This window comes from Diuraphis noxia, unplaced genomic scaffold (genome assembly GCF_037042655.1).
Source record: "Diuraphis noxia isolate RWA-SAM2 unplaced genomic scaffold, SU_Dnox_SAM2 contig0002, whole genome shotgun sequence".
Taxonomy (NCBI): Eukaryota; Metazoa; Arthropoda; class Insecta; order Hemiptera; family Aphididae; genus Diuraphis; species Diuraphis noxia.
The window spans coordinates 6881361-6899418 of NW_028301712.1; the positions used below are offsets into that span (position 1 = coordinate 6881361).

An 18058-nucleotide genomic window follows, 5' to 3' on the forward strand; every position below is an offset into this window, starting at 1 on the left:
ATTATAATGTTACTATGTTTTATGTTATTGTTTTTCATCCTTTCCCATCATCCTTTAACGTTCATTTTCAAAATAGATTAAAATTCGTTTGTCATGTCTACTAAATTTTTACGGTCTCTAGAGGAGCGATATTTCATATTGGCTTCCACCTAAAGTTAAAAATTAAAAATACACATGATTAAAATAGGCTCGTATAATAATACGAATAGCCAAAAACTCATGAGTTTCATAACTATACATTTTCAAATACAATAATGCAAAATGATGAAAAATATCGCAGACGCACTTTTCTGCATGTTATAATGTTATAAATATATTATGTGTAGGAAGGTTACATAGAGTAGGTAACTTTATTTTTTGAAAATTTGATAATAACATATAACATTTCACAATTAAGATGAAAAATAAAAAACTGATAATGAATAGAATTTCGGATGGGGATTGTGTAAAAGTAGACATTTCCTTGCTGAAAAATATCAGACCGCAGCTCGCGGCGGGGAGAATATTTTCTGCAAATTGCTGTCTCGCGAGTCATCGACCCTCGTGTTACACGGATATCCTTCTCCTCATAACTCAATATATAATTGTGACGAATTTCAAACAATTTTTCCTTGACCCACAGGTCGCACTCAGTGTTGGATAGAAATGTCGCCTTGGCAATGGAAACTATACATAAGCATAGTGGCGACGACGGTGTTCGTCGTACCGGCAATAGTCATCAGCGGATGTTATGCCATTATCGTGTACACGATTTGGTCCAAAAGCAAACTCCTGTCACCGGCAAAAAACAACACACTTCAACGTGGCACCAAAAGTGAATTATTATACATTATTGATATAGTCATATATGAATTAGCTATATAGACCAATATAGTACTAATCTAACAGATATATGCACGACGCATATATTGTAACCGCTGTTTAGGGCACAAATAGGTAGGTAGATATGTCAAAAAAGAATTTTCAAGAGGGAAAGCTTTGCGGGAAAAGATTCTGAAACAACATTAATCATTATACTTATCCTATTTCTCCCTCCCCCACAAAAAAAAATGTTTTAATACCCTATATTCTTTGATTTGTTTTTTATATACCTTTGTATTTTTATTTTTTTGTATGGACGACTGTGTTATCACACGAACATTGGATGATTCAAATACCTATACCTATATTATTCAAAATATTTATACTTCTAAAAATATAGATCTAATTGCGCCTAACGTGTATTATAGTCTCTGTAGGCTACATTCAAACTCGTAGACATTTTTCCAGAGGGGTGGGCAATGCAAGGATTTGAGTCTGATCTAAAAATAAATTGATTAATCGAATGCAAATAATTTAGGATAATGTTTTTAATATGGTGACCTTAATTCATGAACGCACTTTAAATTTTTTTAACGTTGATTTATCTTAAAACGTTCGATTTGGAAAAAAAACCGAAAAGCCAGGGTTACAAATGTCCCAGCTTTCCCCATCCCGGAGCCTATGTGTACGGTAGTGTAAATGGTTAGTATACTACTAACTATAGAGTACACAGCGTATTTAATATTATTATAAACTCACAATACATATATGATATACAGATTGTATGGATGATATGACTATATGAGGTGACTAAACTAAATTTTTTGGTCAAATTTTATGTTTAAAAAAAATAAAAAAATATTTTTACCGATAGTTGACATATTGAATGGAAAATATAATATTTATACACAACTCTATTGTTACCTATTACAATATTTTATAGTAGTACATTTTTAGATTATTAGGTACATTGTTTTCATCTTACTATCGAAAGCCGAATACTTTTATTGTACGCTGAATTTCAATAAAATACATCAGCCTGACCATTATCAATACCTAACCTTCATAAAGTTAACCGGTAATAAACAACAAAACATGACGTTTAATAATTCATTTAACTTTAATAGAAAATATAGATGTTTAATATCAAATATTGAATAAACAGTTTTTAATATATTAACGTTTAATAAAAAAAACTTTCAGAAAATAATTGTGTAAAAGCATTTTTTTAATTAAATATAGACAGGACATTATTTAAAAAAAAAAAAAAAAAATGAGTTAACAAATAGGTAAATCATAATATCAACGTTATAAGTGAAAAAAAAAACAAAACGACAACGATTGCAAAAGTTCAACACTGTTTGTATTTATAATAATATGAATAATATACCTATTATATAATAATGTCGTTTTGGGACGTTAACCACCCGTTACAGAACCTGAAGAGCACGACATCAGAAGGTCCAGTTCACGGGGCATCATTCCGAAAGCGAAAATCAAGACCGTAAAAATGACATTCGTTATTGTGTTCGGTCAGTATACACACTGCTTACAAATACACCTATTATTATTCGTCTTGCACGCGTATAAATAAATACAATAGTCATTTTATTCGATCGAATAATATTATCGCACAATAAATATAATGGGTACCTAATACCTAACCAATCGATACGATACAAATAGGGTGCCACTCGGTGTTTGTCACAGTACGTGCGTGAATTTGGCTCTCCGACGTTATGTAATTGACTTCGGACCAAAGCCAATATTCTGTACAACTCATTCGTCACTATATTTGTAACACAGCACTTTTCAGAATTTGTAACTATATACTTTAAGCTCTATCAACATTTTTATGACGACTTCACGTAGTCGCCCGACAAATTAGCTCCACACACTATAGTCCCACAGACTGGTATAATTTTATTTTGTAGAAACGGATATTGGTGGAAAAGGGAAAGGTACACTTTTGGTGGAAAAGGGCATCGCCCCCATCCAGATACCATAAGTCCTAACCTAACCTAACCATGATGATCTAAAAAGGTTAGGTAATTAAAAAATTAAAATCAATCTTATATATAGTTGGGTGCGTTACGATTGCGTATGATACGATTCCGTATGGACCTTTTTCATTATTACGATTGCGTACATTCTACCTACCAATACTTCATGCAACGTTGCCGTTGTTCAAAATCGTGAAAATTTGTAATATAACTTATTTTAGGAAACGATTGCTTATATATGATACAATCTCATAAACGTTACCGAGACTATTATTTCTAGGCTATGTATTAAATAATTATATAAATCCAAATTGTATATTTCCAACTAATAAATTGGCTGAAGAACCTTCAATAAATAAAAGCTATCATATTTTTATAAATTATAAGAAAAATTTGGAAGTATTTATATACAATATATCTTTAAAGTTTATATTCTGATACATAAAAATAAAGTCATAAAATATTTAGATTATTATTAATTCCGTAATTTTTACGTACCTATTAAATTTTATTAATTAATAGCTTATGTGTATTATTATTGTATTTTATATACCTAAATATTTTATATTGTTTTTAATTGACTATAATATTATAATAATGATTTTTTTTTAATATTAGTATTTAAGTATTTTTTAAATTTAATTTAATAGTACATGTTGGCAACGTTGCACTCATTTTCGTACGCAATCGTAATGTTTTTTAGGTCTAGGTAGAGAAATCGTACGCAATCGTGAAAACGTACGCAATCGTGTTTTACTAAAAGGGACAATCGTACGCAATCGTATATCACCGATATAGTTTGCAATCTGTTCTTGTTTATATGATGGTACGTAAATACTGTATCCTTAAAAATTGTCAACCTTGAACTCCACGTATGCCAATGGCCATAGACGCCGAGGCTTATTTATTTAAATTAAAAAAAAAAAATACCTTTATAAAACACGAATGGTTTTTCTTTTCGTTGCCTTTTTTTTTTTTTGCAGTTTTCATCCTTTGCTGGAGCCCGTACATAGTGTTCGACTTGCTGCAAGTGTACGGCTACATACCGAAAACGCAATCGTCTGTGGCCCTCGCGACGTTCATACAGAGCCTGGCACCGCTGAATTCCGCCGCTAACCCCATTATATACTGCTTGTTTTCCACTCACATTTGCAGATCTCTCAGGTACAGAGTATAACATGGAATACCACCTATACACGTCTCAACGACCAGTAATGATAACGAAAATAATATTAATATAACATCACGTCGACGGTTCGCGTCGACTCCGAAAGGGGGCGAGGGGGTGACGTCGAATTCATACTTGATATTATAATATGATTCCTACGATCCGCACCAAACCAGTAAATACCACCAAATCCCAATAAATACATGTTATAATAATAGTTTATAATAGATACGTCGTTTACTCGTATCGTATCAATTTATATCCCTAATATTCATAGGCGCATTTTCAATAAAAAAAAAAAAATTATAATACTAAGAATCCTCAAGCTATGCATTTTCTCATTTTAATTTTTTGTCAAGAGAAGTTTTAGATACATAACCATACGAACATTATTCGAGGACTAATTTTAAAATTAGGGTTGCTTTTGCTCGCTAATAATAATATTATAGGTACCTATTAACATATTATCTCGAGTTGCAATCGTGCCAAAAGAAACGTTTTTTTTTTTTTTTTTTTGAATGTAGTTAAATAATTTTGGATAGTATCTGATGGATTGGTCGCCTATTATAGCTGATACGCTGTTTATACTTTAAACTCATATTTTTAAGTTACATATTATTATAAAAAATTAAGTTGAAGAAGTTAATAAAGAAATAAAAATAGGCATGACGAACAATTTTACCTAAAATATGTAACAATATATAAACAATTCGCTGCTTTGGTATTTTATAAGTAAAGAAAATAGAAAAATATTATACAACCTGCTACCAGTAACAAAGTATGGTTTTCTGCACTACCGTCTACCCCTTCGAACCGATTTTATGAGCATAATATTATGAACACAATGGCTGAACTTTTATCACTAATGGAAACAAAATTACTCGCCGTCCCATTGAGAAAATCATAAATACACCATTGGCGCGACTAATGCGTGTCAGCACTCAGCAGTGGGTAATTTCGTCAACACGAGATCCCGAAATCCGAAAACCATATCATTACGAAATATATTATCATATTATATGGCAACAATAACTTGTAGATTAGATACGACCGAAAATCTGAATCTATTTTCTAAGTATACCTATAATATACAATAAAAAAGCGTGATAAAAACTTTTTTCGACATTATTGTCAATAATACATTTTATTATATAAGTCATATAGACATATACCTATTTAATGCATTATAAACGAATACGCTCATCATACTTTTCGTTTATTTATACATCCATATAGCACACACTCAACGACCCGATTTTCGATATTTGGAATTGGAACAATTCCTATTTTTTCCACATTATAAAATAGTGTCACGTAAAAAAAAAACTGATTCATCATCTGTTCTTGAAATTTTCGACAATCGTATCTCTACCACACTGATTATTCGAGATCCGTATAGTTACGTGTACACGATATTTTAATTTTAAAGCATTCAATAAATTAAGTGTCTAAGCATTTTATCTGCTTTTACAAGCTCACCTATTATTTTATTAAAATATCGAAAAAAATCGACAAGAGAACACGATAAAATTCATAATATGAAAACATGACTATTGAACCTTGTGTGTAGTTGTGTTATCCTTAAGTTCTACATTAGGTTAACTCACTTCTGTATTAAAAAAACACAGACCCTTATTGAAAACGAGTATCTAATATTAATATGTCGATGCGTTATGAAATAAAAGACAGAACCAATGATTAAACGATATATGCTCATAAGTTTTTTAGGACGATTGGTGAATAGCATTAGTGTTTTTTTTTTTTTAATATGATTCTAAATTTTTTCTAATAATTAATAATTTAAATGTTCAAAGATTAAAAACGTAGATTTGTCACGTCAAATAAGATAAGTATTAAAATATAAACAACAATTAGTGTGTTACACAAGTTGAAAATTAGTCAAAAATTCTCTGTCCCTCTGACGGTAATTTGAAAAAATAACCATGGAAAAAATACCCGTGAAAATAATATAATAATTTTGTTATAATAAATTATATAAAAGCATAGGTGATAATTTGTATTCAGAAAAATTACATAATATTGGTTTAAAAAAATCAGACTTATATAGAGGTATATCATTATTATATATATAATTATTTACAATTAAAGTCCCAACTCGTAAAAAAAAAAAAATTAAAGTATTATTCAAATAATACACAACCATTAAAAATAATATTATCGGGTCACTTTAAACCTAATGGCCTATGTTGCCGAGGGTATATGTATACAATTAAAAAAAAAATATATAATATATTATCGGAATTCAACTAGCGATAATTGATTACTTACGATAGCATACACGACATATTAGTACTTTTTTTTTAAAATTGATAATAATATTAAAAATTATTAACATTCGTTTATTATTTTATAAAAGTTGCCAAATTATTATTACTTTACTATGACAAATGTTATTTTATACAACGGTATTCATTTTTTTATTATGATATTAATAATTATTATTAACAGATGTATATTATTTTATAAAAGTTGCCGAATTATTATTATATGATTATGATAAATATTATTTGGTGTAACTGTATTCAATTTTTTAATTTACTCAAAACAATATCAAATATGAATATAATATACACTTTATTTAAATTTGTACCTGTTGATATGTTTACAATAATAATAATTTTTTTTTAAAGTATTTATGTCAGATACGGGCATTATTTCCTAGGGTATTTTTTCTATCGGGTATTATTTCCTAAGGTGTTTTTTCTTTCGGGTATTATTATTTCCTAGTGCATATTTTCCGTGGGTATTTCTTCCCCGCGTAATTTTTCCTAAATTCCCCTCTGCCCGGTCTATCCGCGTCATCGCGAACGTTATAGACGCCGCGGTCACGTCCACGACGGGTTAACATTGCTACAACATTTTGCGTTTTTCAAAACATTTTCAGGCAAGTCCCGCCATTCAGATGGTTGTTGTGTTGCCGGAACGGAACACAAGAGCAACTGAGCTACACGGAAACACTAACATCGTCTAATCGACAGGTGAACACGTCTCTGCTGCGGAACGCCACGGTACACGTGCACTCGGTGGTTAGGGCTCCTGTCTTAGACCGGATGGGCATATCGACGGAGAAGAACAGCTACGCCGATTCGCTGCTTTAAGAACGCCGCACGCACTCCACGATGTACTATTATTATTATTATTATTATTATTAACAATAATATAATGATATATATATATTTATATGAGTACATTATAAGAACATATTATTATTATTATTGATATTCTGTCCCCGTCCCTTTATGCGAATGCGTTATTATTACAAACTATACATTTCTATAATTATTAAATCATTATTACATTATGATTATTATTACTACAGTAATTACTATTACTACCTATTATTATTATTATTATTATTATTATTATTATTACTATTATAAGTATTAATTTTAACTATGCGACTTAAAACGTTAAGTAATATTCTGTCGACTGACTTCGTCCCTAAAAATACAATATTATTATGTGTACAAACCTTTGATATATATGATTATTATTATGTATTCCTTATTGTTGCTGGATTCCTATTTGTACTTACGTCTTTAACCAATATTATGTAAATACTTTTTGTTTTAAACCATCGTTAATAAAATACAATAGCTTAATAACCACTTAACATGTATTTGTCTATTACAATAAATTAACAAAAAACAATTTCTACATTAAAATAACTACAGTAAACTCTGTTGTTTTGATGTCCAATCTTCTTTGAATGTTATATTTAATGTAAGTACCTTGTGCAGCCGGCACACAACATCATTTTGGAAGGTGCTGCGTTCCCTGATATTTTAACGTTTACACAAAAAACACTTATATACTGATGGATTTAAGTAGGTATCGGCAAATATGGTTAATTATGATGTGTTTGGTGAAATTCAATCGACATCAGTACCACTTTTCTTAGCTTTGATAATACCCTTCAGCTCATTCAGTCTTTCTTCTGTGTTATCATATTTGTATCTGCATGCAATCCTGTCAACAATTTATAAATAAATTAAATATAATTCTGTACTAGGTTTAATTTATAGACCCTAATAAAAACAGAGGCGGTTTGAGTATACTGTTTTTGGTGCACTGCACCGCCAATGTTAGGGGAATGGGTGGTCTTGGTTGAGCATGTGCTGACCGCAATGTTTAATTTTAATGTTTAATAAATGAAAAAAGTAATAAAGTACCTAATCAATGAAATATGAATATATGATAAATGATAATCGTGGCTGAAACTGTTGAAAGCGTCAAGTTAAGAATATAAGGGCCTTATAATTATAAACTATAAACTTATTAAAAAATATTTATTTGTAATTTATATTATGATGGTGGTGGGGGGGGGGGGGGGGGGTGTGTATATATTGTCTTGCACCACTAAGTATAATACATTCAAACCGCCTCTGAATAGAAATATAGGTGATAAACTAATAAATATAAAATGTTAAACACATTACATTATACATAGTTAATTGGTAGAAATTTATTTCATCTCATTAATATTAATCAAACCATTTTTTGATGACATTTTAACCTTCATTTGTGTCAACAACACTGTTGTATTCCCATTTCTTTTGAGAAAATTATCATAAGTAAAAAGAAGATAACTACAATAATGAATAAGCTGTTTAGTATAACCATTGACATTGGCGTAATTCCATTAAATTTCAGCAGGTGCAAAATTTTATCGGTCCAATAATCGTGATTCATAAATTAAGTCATATTATTCATATTTAAAGCTAATTGCATTGTTTGCGTGTACTATAGGTATATCTTTTTATATTTGATAACAATATAACATAAACAAATATCAAAATCTGTATGTACCTATATATTTTAAATACTATATGTGCTGTGTCTGTACTCAGGGTTGGGCAAGTTACCCAATTTATTGTAACTGGTTATAAGACACAAGTTACTCTAAAACTGTGTAACTAGTTACAAGATACTATAGATACTTTTATGTTGTGTAACTGGATACAAGTTACAGTTATGTAACTAAGTTACATTTAAAGTTAAAAAGTAAAGACTGTACTATTTATGATACGTTATACGTTATACATATAAAAATATAATATTTATATGAAATTAATTAAAGTGATAACAAAATGTTTAAATAAGTTTAAAAAAAAATCAAAAAATCAATGAAATTTAGTTGGTATTGTATTTCAATAGGTATAAAGTTCAGCATCTGCAGGTGCAAAAGCATATCTTTGCACCTGCTACATAATACCAGGGGGTGCAAGTGCACCGTCGTGCATTCCCGGAATTACGCCACTGACTATTATTTAATAATACACATATTATAAGCCATTATAAGTAACGCAAATGGATATGGTGAACTTCACAATTAAATGCAATAAGTGAAAATTGTGAAAATATATATATTAAAAGAAGATTTGGGATTTGATACGAATTTCTGACTTTCTGGGTGGAATTTTCTACAGTTTCCATCACTGGAAATAGTAAATAAATCATTAGAACCTATACTTATAAGTTATTCATAACAAAGTTATACAAGTATAATATTTACTGTGTGGTTTTGAATAAACGTGGATTAAATATTTACATATTTTCTAAGACTAATAAATGATTTTTATTGGTGCAATGTTTAAATTTTGATTGAAAAATATACATAGGTAGTATATAATATACATTATACATAATATAGATAGTGATACATATGCTTACAAGCAATATGCTAATAAAGAAAATACAGATAAAAGTTCAATTTGAAATCACAATATAAAAATGTTTTTGTACTCACATTATGAAACTTGTGGCAAGGCAAAGAGGGTAATCAAAAAGCATCATGAGTTTTTTAAGGAATAATGGGTGAGAAAACTCTGATGGTTAATAATTTAGTATTATTAGTATTAATAAATATTACTATGATAGGTAGCGAAAAATATGACAGTCATATGAACATAAATGTGACTTTATTGGGTTTTGGGAGGGTGTAATATAAGCCTAACCTTTACTAAATATCGAATTAGTCACCCCACTGCCAACAATACTTTATTATTGGCAATAATATAATATGCATTTCGTGTAAATAATTATTAATTATATTTTTGAGAAAAATGTATCAAATGCATATGTATTTGAACATTTTGAACAATATGGTCCACTTAAGAATAAAAAAAAAAAAAATGAAATATTTGATTCAAACAACAAAATGTATTGTAATATTAAGACAAGTATTATTATTGAATACTTAAATAATATAAACTGATTTCTTCAAGTTGTAAATTTATTTATTTATATATTTGATAAACAATTAATAATCATATAATATACTATGTAATCGGCCATACGTGGCTTACACACAGTTTTCTTATGAGACACAAAGATCCTGTTCAATGTTTAACCTACGGCAGTGGCGTAATTATGGGAGGGGGAGTATGGGGATAGATCCCCCCCAGATCCTTTTTTTTTATGTTTAATGCATTGACTTATTATATACTGATATAAGATTATTTGGTTATACAATTAGTAAATTACCCATATTATGTCATAAATTATAATCATGAATATAATCCACTTATCCATCTTATATAGCATCGATTGAATGGATAAACCTTGTTAGCTGTCACAAAAATGTACACATTGACACAGAGGAAATAATTAACGAGTTAGCTAAAAAACCAAGAAAATTGGATCTTATTTTATAAATTATAGTGTTTTCATTTTTTATTTTGAATTACTATTTTTTTTAAATGTAGAAGTATTAAGCACAATATATGTTTTTTAAATTTCTATTGATTATTTTATTTATGGTGGAGTGATAACAAACAAGAATTGTGAGGAGATACTAAATTGTATACAGTGTAGTGTACTGGCGGTAATAAATAAGTACCAATTTAACCGTGTATAGTATTATGTTTAAAAAATGTAAAAAACTGTTAGGGGTTGTGGGGGGGTGAAGCCCCCCACTTTATGTTTAGCCAATAAATTAAATATCCCCCCCCCAGAACAAAATCATAACTACGTCACTGACCTGCGGTGAACCTCTAACCATTAAACACGTCCTTCTACACTGCTGAAATTTTGCTGATACCAGAACCTCCTTAAACTTCTTGAACACCTTTATGAAGCACTTGGACCAGATTATGAAAATTTTAACAATATTTAAAACCTTTCTAAAAATAAACCAAACTGTATAACTTTATATAATTTTATATTTTTTCTTTGTTCTTTTTCCTTTTCTACATTACACATATCAAAAATAATTATATTTTATATTGTTATGTTGTAAAATGTATTGTAAATTGTACCATAATGTAGAATTAATATTTAAATACGTAAGCTAATAACCTTAGTTGATGAGGCTTTAGAGTAAAAAAAATATATATACTATGTAGATATGCTTACCAATAAACAGAAGATATCGTAACAAAAGAACCAAAACCGAAGTGTGTAGATCTCAATGTTCTACTTGTACACAAAAAATAGCCGACTCCCATAGTAAATCCTCCGATTATGCCGTACAGGTAACTGTTACGAAAACACGGAATTTTTGAGACATCTTTACCCAAAAACATCAAAGGCTAAAAAAAAATTTCAAATATAAGATTTTTACTATTAACGAAAGACTAAGATCTACAATATGGTAAGGAATATCTTAGACTATACCACTAACCCATGACAGGCTTATAAATTTATAATACATAATAATATAGAAAATTAGAGACACAATTTTTTCAAACAATTATTATTATTTAATTATTACAAATCAACATACCTACATAAATTAAAATATTGGACTTTTACCTTGTGATCTTCATCACTCGAAATCGACGCCATCTGTGGTTTGGTTTAATATCTTATAGTATTTTCAAATTGGAATTTTTATTTCTGTTACCCAAGTACAAAAATGTAGATATGTACTTTTGCTATTGTACATTTACAGTTTGCTCCTTAAATTCTGCTGGCAATCTACAAGTATTACATGGCAAGTACGAAAACATGATTACTTAAATACTTAGTACTTATTATTTTATTAATAGAGATATTAAATTATTAAATTTAATTTAAAATTACCATGTGATAATATTATAGAATAATATAGAAACTAGAAAGATTTTTAGTACAATGCACCGTGCATAACTCCGTGAACCTGTGGTACAATATGATGGAAATGAAATTGATGAATGATCATTGATCATTGACTATAGAGATAGCACAGAAATACAGAATATTATTGTGATATTATATTATCTATAAACCTTATCTACAGCCATGATCCGTGATAATATTATCAATAATTCTGTGCTCTAACCATGAACAGATTACTCTACGGTTTTAACCACAGGTTTTATCCAGTATCCACGATACCTAGTAATGGGCACGAATTAAAATTTAAAATGTATTTTTATTTTTAATATATTTTAATTCGTGGTAATTTTAGGTTTAAGACCTGAGAGAACAGACTTAACTTAACTAAAATGTTGTCTTTTCCAGATAATGTAAGTCCTGTAACACTTAATATAAATGTATTACTATTAACTTGTAAATTGTAATTGCTAAATAGCAGATAACTTGCACTTTGGTAAGTACCATTTTTTTTTTCTGTAAAACTCTGAATAATGGTAAGATCATAATGAAGATAATATTTTGGCATTATCATATTAACCCACTTTATAATAATATACTCCATTTAAATTCTAAAATATACATTTGTTACCCACTTAAAACAAATGACTAGAATAATTGATAATTTCAGTCTAGATATCCAGTGATATTTGGAATTTGCTCACACATCATTATCGTGATCAATATTTTAGAAACATCAAACACAACTCATATATAAAACTGCATCCAATAGTTACGTTATGCTTGTGTAAAGATACAAATACAACACTACTAAAGTATTAAAATTATTTTAGACAACAAAAACCTATTAGATAATTTATTTCCATAAAACAGATTAACACAGACCTAAAGGATAATTTGAGATAAAAAGTTGAATCCTCAAAGTATAAAATTTTTTATAGTATAATTTTATTACAAATCAGGTAAATGGTTTGCAATAACAACAGTATATTATACAAATAAACTGTAAAATTTGTATTGTAATTGTTACAGAAAAATGATCTAAATGGCGAAAACTGACAGCATTAAAAAAAAAACCGTTTAGATTGTGATACAACATGCTTACATGTCATAAATGATGCGCTAAGTCATTTGATTTTTGATGTTTGCCGTTTAACAAATAGTATTTACATAACTCTACTTAATTTATTCGCTGAAACACGAACAATTATGTTAACTTTTAAAGAATACAAAATGTTTACGAGGACAACTTGTGTGAATGGATTTAGTATCATTTAAATTATTTATGTATTTTTGGCCAAAGTTTCAGCTTTAGCAACTACTTCTTCAATGGGTCCAACCATGTAGAATGCAATTTCTGGCAAATGATCATATTCACCAGCTAAGATTTTTGAGAATCCCTATAATTGAAAGGAAAATAAATGTAATTAAATAACTAATTAAAAACCTTAAACTATTATTATTTTATTTACTTTGATTGTTTCTTCAAGAGGTACCAATTTTCCAGGATGACCAGTAAAGACCTCAGCTACTTGGAAAGGTTGGGACAAGAACCTTTGGATTTTCCTAGCTCTGGCGACTGTCAATTTGTCTTCTTCTGAAAGTTCATCCATACCCAAGATAGCAATGATATCTTGCAGGGATTTGTAGTCTTGTAAAATTTTCTGTACACCACGAGCAACATTGTAATGTTCATCACCAATAACATTGGGGTCCATAATACGAGATGTAGAATCCAATGGATCCACAGCTGGGTAGATACCCAACTCAGCGATAGCACGAGACAATACAGTGGTGGCATCTAAATGGGCAAAAGTGGTAGCTGGAGCAGGATCAGTTAAATCGTCAGCAGGTACGTAGATAGCCTATAAAAAAATTTTATTTTTATTTTTAATTAACAACTTAATTAGAGTACAAAACTATTTACCTGTACTGAGGTAATGGATCCTTTGCTGGTTGTGGTAATTCTCTCTTGCATAGTACCCATGTCAGTGGCCAAAGTTGGTTGATAACCTACAGCAGATGGAATACGACCCAACAAAGCAGATACTTCAGAACCGGCTTGTGTGAAACGGAAAATATTGTCAATGAAAAGCAATACATCTTGTCCTTCTTGATCTCTGAAGTATTCAGCAACGGTAAGACCAGTAAGAGCAACACGGGCACGAGCGCCGGGAGGTTCATTCATTTGACCGTATACCAACGCTACCTGTAATAATACAACCATTTTAATATTTTGTCAAATATCTATTAAACCTTCATAATTAAAAAATAATATACCTTTGAGGTCTTGTCTTTGAGGGAAATTACTCCGGACTCAATCATTTCATGGTACAAGTCATTACCTTCACGTGTTCTTTCACCTACACCAGCAAATACTGAGTAACCACCATGAGCCTTAGCAACATTGTTAATCAGTTCCATAATCAATACAGTTTTTCCTACTCCAGCACCTCCGAACAGACCTATGTACACAGACATATTTATTAATATAATCATTATAAACTTTATAGGGCAACTCATTTATTACCAATTTTTCCTCCCTTTACGTAAGGGGCCAATAAATCTACAACTTTGATTCCAGTGACCAAAATTTCCTGTTCAACACTCATTTCAACAAAAGGAGGTGCTTCAGCATGGATGGGTGCAGTCTTATCAGTATCAATTGGACCTCTCTCATCAATTGGTTCACCTTAAAATATAAGATTAATTAAATGGAAAGAATATAATTTTATTCAATTATAATTAAAAATTAAATAAATATTTACCAATGACGTTTATAATGCGACCTAAAGTTTCAGCACCAACTGGAATTCTAATCGGAGATCCACAGTCGAGTACTTCTTGTCCTCTGACAAGTCCTTCAGTACCATCCATAGCAATAGTTCTGACAGTATTCTCACCTATAATAATAAATAGCAAAGGTTTTAAAAATGGTTTTGTAGAATAATTTTTAGTATTTAATATATAATAATAAAATATAACTACCCAAATGCTGGGCAACTTCAAGTACAAGACGAGGAGACCTGTTTTGTACTTCAAGAGCATTGAGGATGGGGGGTAGTTCTTCATCGAATTGTACATCAACAACAGCACCAATAACAGCAACAATGCGGCCTTGTGATGTACCAGCCATTGGCTTGGCAGCAGCTTTGTTGTTAGCTAAATTTAATAAAACATAATTAACCATGAGTTTCAAAACAAAATAATATGTTCAATAACTTCAAAGATACACAATGAAAATTTAAAATATATAATAGAGGTCAGTAGTATTTTGAAAATGGTAGTCAAGCAATTACATACAGATTAGTAGGTATTTAAAAAAATAAGAAATTTATACGGATCAAAATTGTATTATAAGTAATTACCTACCAAATAAGAACAAAATATTTTATACTATATAATGAAGTAAAAACAATTAAGAATTTGATAAAAGTAATACATGGCAATTTATTATCAAGAAATAATTATCTATAATAATATTTGAGTACTACCTACCAAAAATAACAAATAAGATTCAATCATTTTTTTTTTTATTAGCTCCTGCTTCCTGCATACCAAAAACTTATTAAACATTAAAATATATGGAAATATGGGTATTATATTATTTTTTTAAATAGTTATTTAACCACACAACTATGTATAAATATAAAATAAAAATACAGGTATTATACAAGCATGACTTTATCTGATAAAATTAATTATGTATAAATTGTCGTAGTCTTTGAACATCGTAGTAATCAGAGATCAGTTAAAAGTACACCCGTATTATAATACAACTATGTAATGTTTGTGCAACATAGATGAGTTAATTGGGACGAAAAAAATAAAGGGTCATAAGGCACTTGTATCCCAAAGGAAAACCCTCCAAGGTCAAAAAAAGGTCATTTGTGAAGTTTTAAAGGAAACGGGATTTTGAAATGAAAAACACGACGGGGACTTAACGAAACAGATTTCTGTTTTCAAATTGTATTTTAAGTACAGCAGAATCGCCGATAGATATAATCCCAAAACGATCAAGGCGGCGGCAGCGGCCGTTGGAGCCATTACGGAGAACTATGAACCAACGAGCACACCGAAAACCGAAACTGCCCAGATCGTGTAGACCCTTTAATGGCGAAAAAACGGCCGAAAATGTCCGATGATAAACCAGAAAAATAGACAAGTCAGCCGAGTTCCCCCCGAGAGCCGACCAGTTAGATAAGAGAAAACGCCGCGCGAGACGTCATACTCACAATTTGACGAGGTGGCGACCATGGCTTTTGGTAGCTCATTTTGCACGATTTTCGGACTGAGGTTGCTCTTGCTGGCCTTCAGGGCCCCAATGGCCGCCCTGGATAAAGCGTTCAACATGATTGGGATGCGGTGTCGGTGGAAAAAAATTATATTGCACGGAAACGAGTGGAGCGAACGGCCGAGGTGAAATGTGTCGTGAACAAGACGAGAGGCTACGGGTGAGACCGGACAAAATGGACGACCTACGCCTATGCGGCCCGTGTCCCCCGCGCAACCGTCACGATTGTGGGCGCAGTGTGTTCACCTCTGCGGGACGAGCGCCATCAGCTGTCCGTGGTAGAACATGTGTTTTCCCCTGGTCACTGGATCGCTGGCAACACTGTATTTGGATAAAAAATTGGCGGCAACGACCGGTGCGATGGAAGAATTTCTTTCCTTCTTGGATTTTGATTTATATTCTTGAAATAATTAAATAAAAACTTATTACAGTTTTGGTTTAAAAAATGCTCCCATTAAAAGCAAAAGATAAAAGAAAAAAACTATTATCATTATCACTTTTTTTTTTTTAAATTAATTTTTTTTAATAAATTAAAACATTTTATAAATTCTCTATGTATAATATAAGGTTAGTACAAATATGAAATGTGTTATAAATTTGATGATTTGGTAAAAACAAGAAATGTATTTTATAATATGATCTTATGAACCCCTGTCTGCATTAGTTAGTAAGTTAGTAGTAAGCATCATTTTGTTAATGTAAACAGGCAGACTGGACAAAGACACACGGTCACACGGTCTGAAGGAATTCGCTAAGAGGACGGTTTTGAGCTCGAGCGAGCCTCTGCCGTGTCTCACTGTCCGTGTACGAATCATTGTAGTACCTACTGCCAGAGCATCGGGAAGTGCCTCTGTTGTTTAAATCCGTCTAATTTTGTTAAACCTGAGTTTTCAATTGATTTAATTAATTTATACTAAAGTATAGTGATAACTTAAAACCACGTATTATTAATCATTATACGAGCAATTAGCTGTGGAGACGTCCATAACAATGGTTTATATCTTCTAAATTATGTTCGTAGCTAGTAGCAAATCATTATTTATCGATAAATAAACTACCTAGTCAACTTTTTCAGTTTTTCTATGCCACGTAGGTATTACCTTTGTACCAACGTATAATATTCACATTTTTTGGTAAAATTGAAATAAAATTATACTTAATATATATTTAAATTTTTAAACTATACTGAATGAAAATCTATTTCATAATATAATACAATTTGATTTGCTTTAATTACCTTTCAAATTGTTGGTACCCGTTAAAAAATGTAGGTACCTATATTTGTTAACCGTCGTTATGAATTGCAGTAAAACATATTGACGAATAGGCCTATCGGGAAGCTGTGAACATACCAGTGAAATCTCTTCGTATTTTGGTAGTATGCCCCTTTTTATATAGTTTGATACAGTGCCTCCTTGAAGACTTTTTCAACCAGAGGCCTTTTTTAAATTTCACGGTAAGTCAAAAACGACATATCCACCCTTGATAAGCATAGTTATTAACTAAGTTATCTATTGATCTATGGTTGTAAAACGTATAAGTGTAACATTTAAAGCAACTTTAATTGACATTGGTCCACTCAACCCACCCTGTTATTTCATCATTGGTCTATGTAGGTACCTACCTTATTTTATATCATTATGTTTACTGTTGGTAAATACTAAAATATATTATAAATATTCACTATCTCAATAAAAATAATGTGCGATTTATCATAAATGCCATATAGGTTTA

At 30.4% G+C, this 18058-nt stretch overlaps 3 protein-coding genes across 5 annotated transcripts in view; 1 reads left to right on the top strand and 2 right to left on the bottom strand.

Moving 5' to 3' along the window:
- The window catches only part of CCAP-R (Crustacean cardioactive peptide receptor), a 25733-nt gene extending 17770 nt beyond the window's left edge, over window positions 1-7963 (top strand). The window contains exons 6-9 of one of the 2 annotated variants that reach the window (XM_089221556.1): window positions 623-814; window positions 2238-2333; window positions 3788-3968; window positions 6878-7963. In XM_089221556.1, coding sequence (XP_089077682.1) covers window positions 623-814; window positions 2238-2333; window positions 3788-3968; window positions 6878-7091 — 683 coding nt within the window. In that variant the 3' untranslated portion in view covers window positions 7092-7963. The remainder of the gene's footprint in view (window positions 1-622; window positions 815-2237; window positions 2334-3787; window positions 3969-6877) is intronic. The other variant, XM_089221557.1, reaches the window with a different exon arrangement.
- l(3)87Df (cytochrome c oxidase assembly factor COX20 lethal (3) 87Df) lies at window positions 7592-12180 on the bottom strand. Of its 2 annotated transcripts, none has more exons than XM_089221558.1 (4): window positions 12019-12180; window positions 11749-11913; window positions 11350-11525; window positions 7592-7962 (listed from the first exon to the last, which is right to left on the bottom strand). In XM_089221558.1, the coding sequence occupies exons 2-4, from the start codon at window positions 11779-11781 to the stop codon at window positions 7866-7868; spliced, it is 306 nt and encodes a 101-aa protein (XP_089077684.1). In that variant the 5' UTR covers window positions 11782-11913; window positions 12019-12180; the 3' UTR covers window positions 7592-7865. The 2 variants fall into 2 exon arrangements, with proteins under 2 accessions (XP_089077684.1, XP_089077685.1); XM_089221559.1 differs by having other exon boundaries at window positions 11720-11913.
- Window positions 12181-12956: 776 nt separating this feature from the next.
- Window positions 12957-16515, bottom strand: ATPsynbeta (ATP synthase, beta subunit). Its single transcript, XM_015514601.2, has 8 exons — window positions 16266-16515; window positions 15019-15192; window positions 14799-14933; window positions 14561-14722; window positions 14311-14495; window positions 13958-14239; window positions 13503-13895; window positions 12957-13430 (listed from the first exon to the last, which is right to left on the bottom strand). Exons 1-8 carry the CDS (start codon window positions 16381-16383, stop codon window positions 13314-13316), a joined length of 1566 nt encoding a protein of 521 aa, XP_015370087.2. The 5' UTR covers window positions 16384-16515; the 3' UTR covers window positions 12957-13313.
- Window positions 16516-18058: the final 1543 nt, after the last annotated feature.

Bases quoted from the DNA above. Each gene is read 5' to 3' on its own strand.
- ATPsynbeta (XM_015514601.2), bottom strand. From the start codon at position 16,383: ATGTTGAACGCTTTATCCAGGGCGGCCATTGGGGCCCTGAAGGCCAGC. The intron at 14,934-15,018 runs GTAGTTATATTT...TTATTATTATAG, and splicing joins TGAAGTTGCCCAGCATTTGG to GTGAGAATACTGTCAGAACT. The intron at 14,723-14,798 runs GTAAATATTTAT...TTATATTTTAAG, and splicing joins TCGCATTATAAACGTCATTG to GTGAACCAATTGATGAGAGA.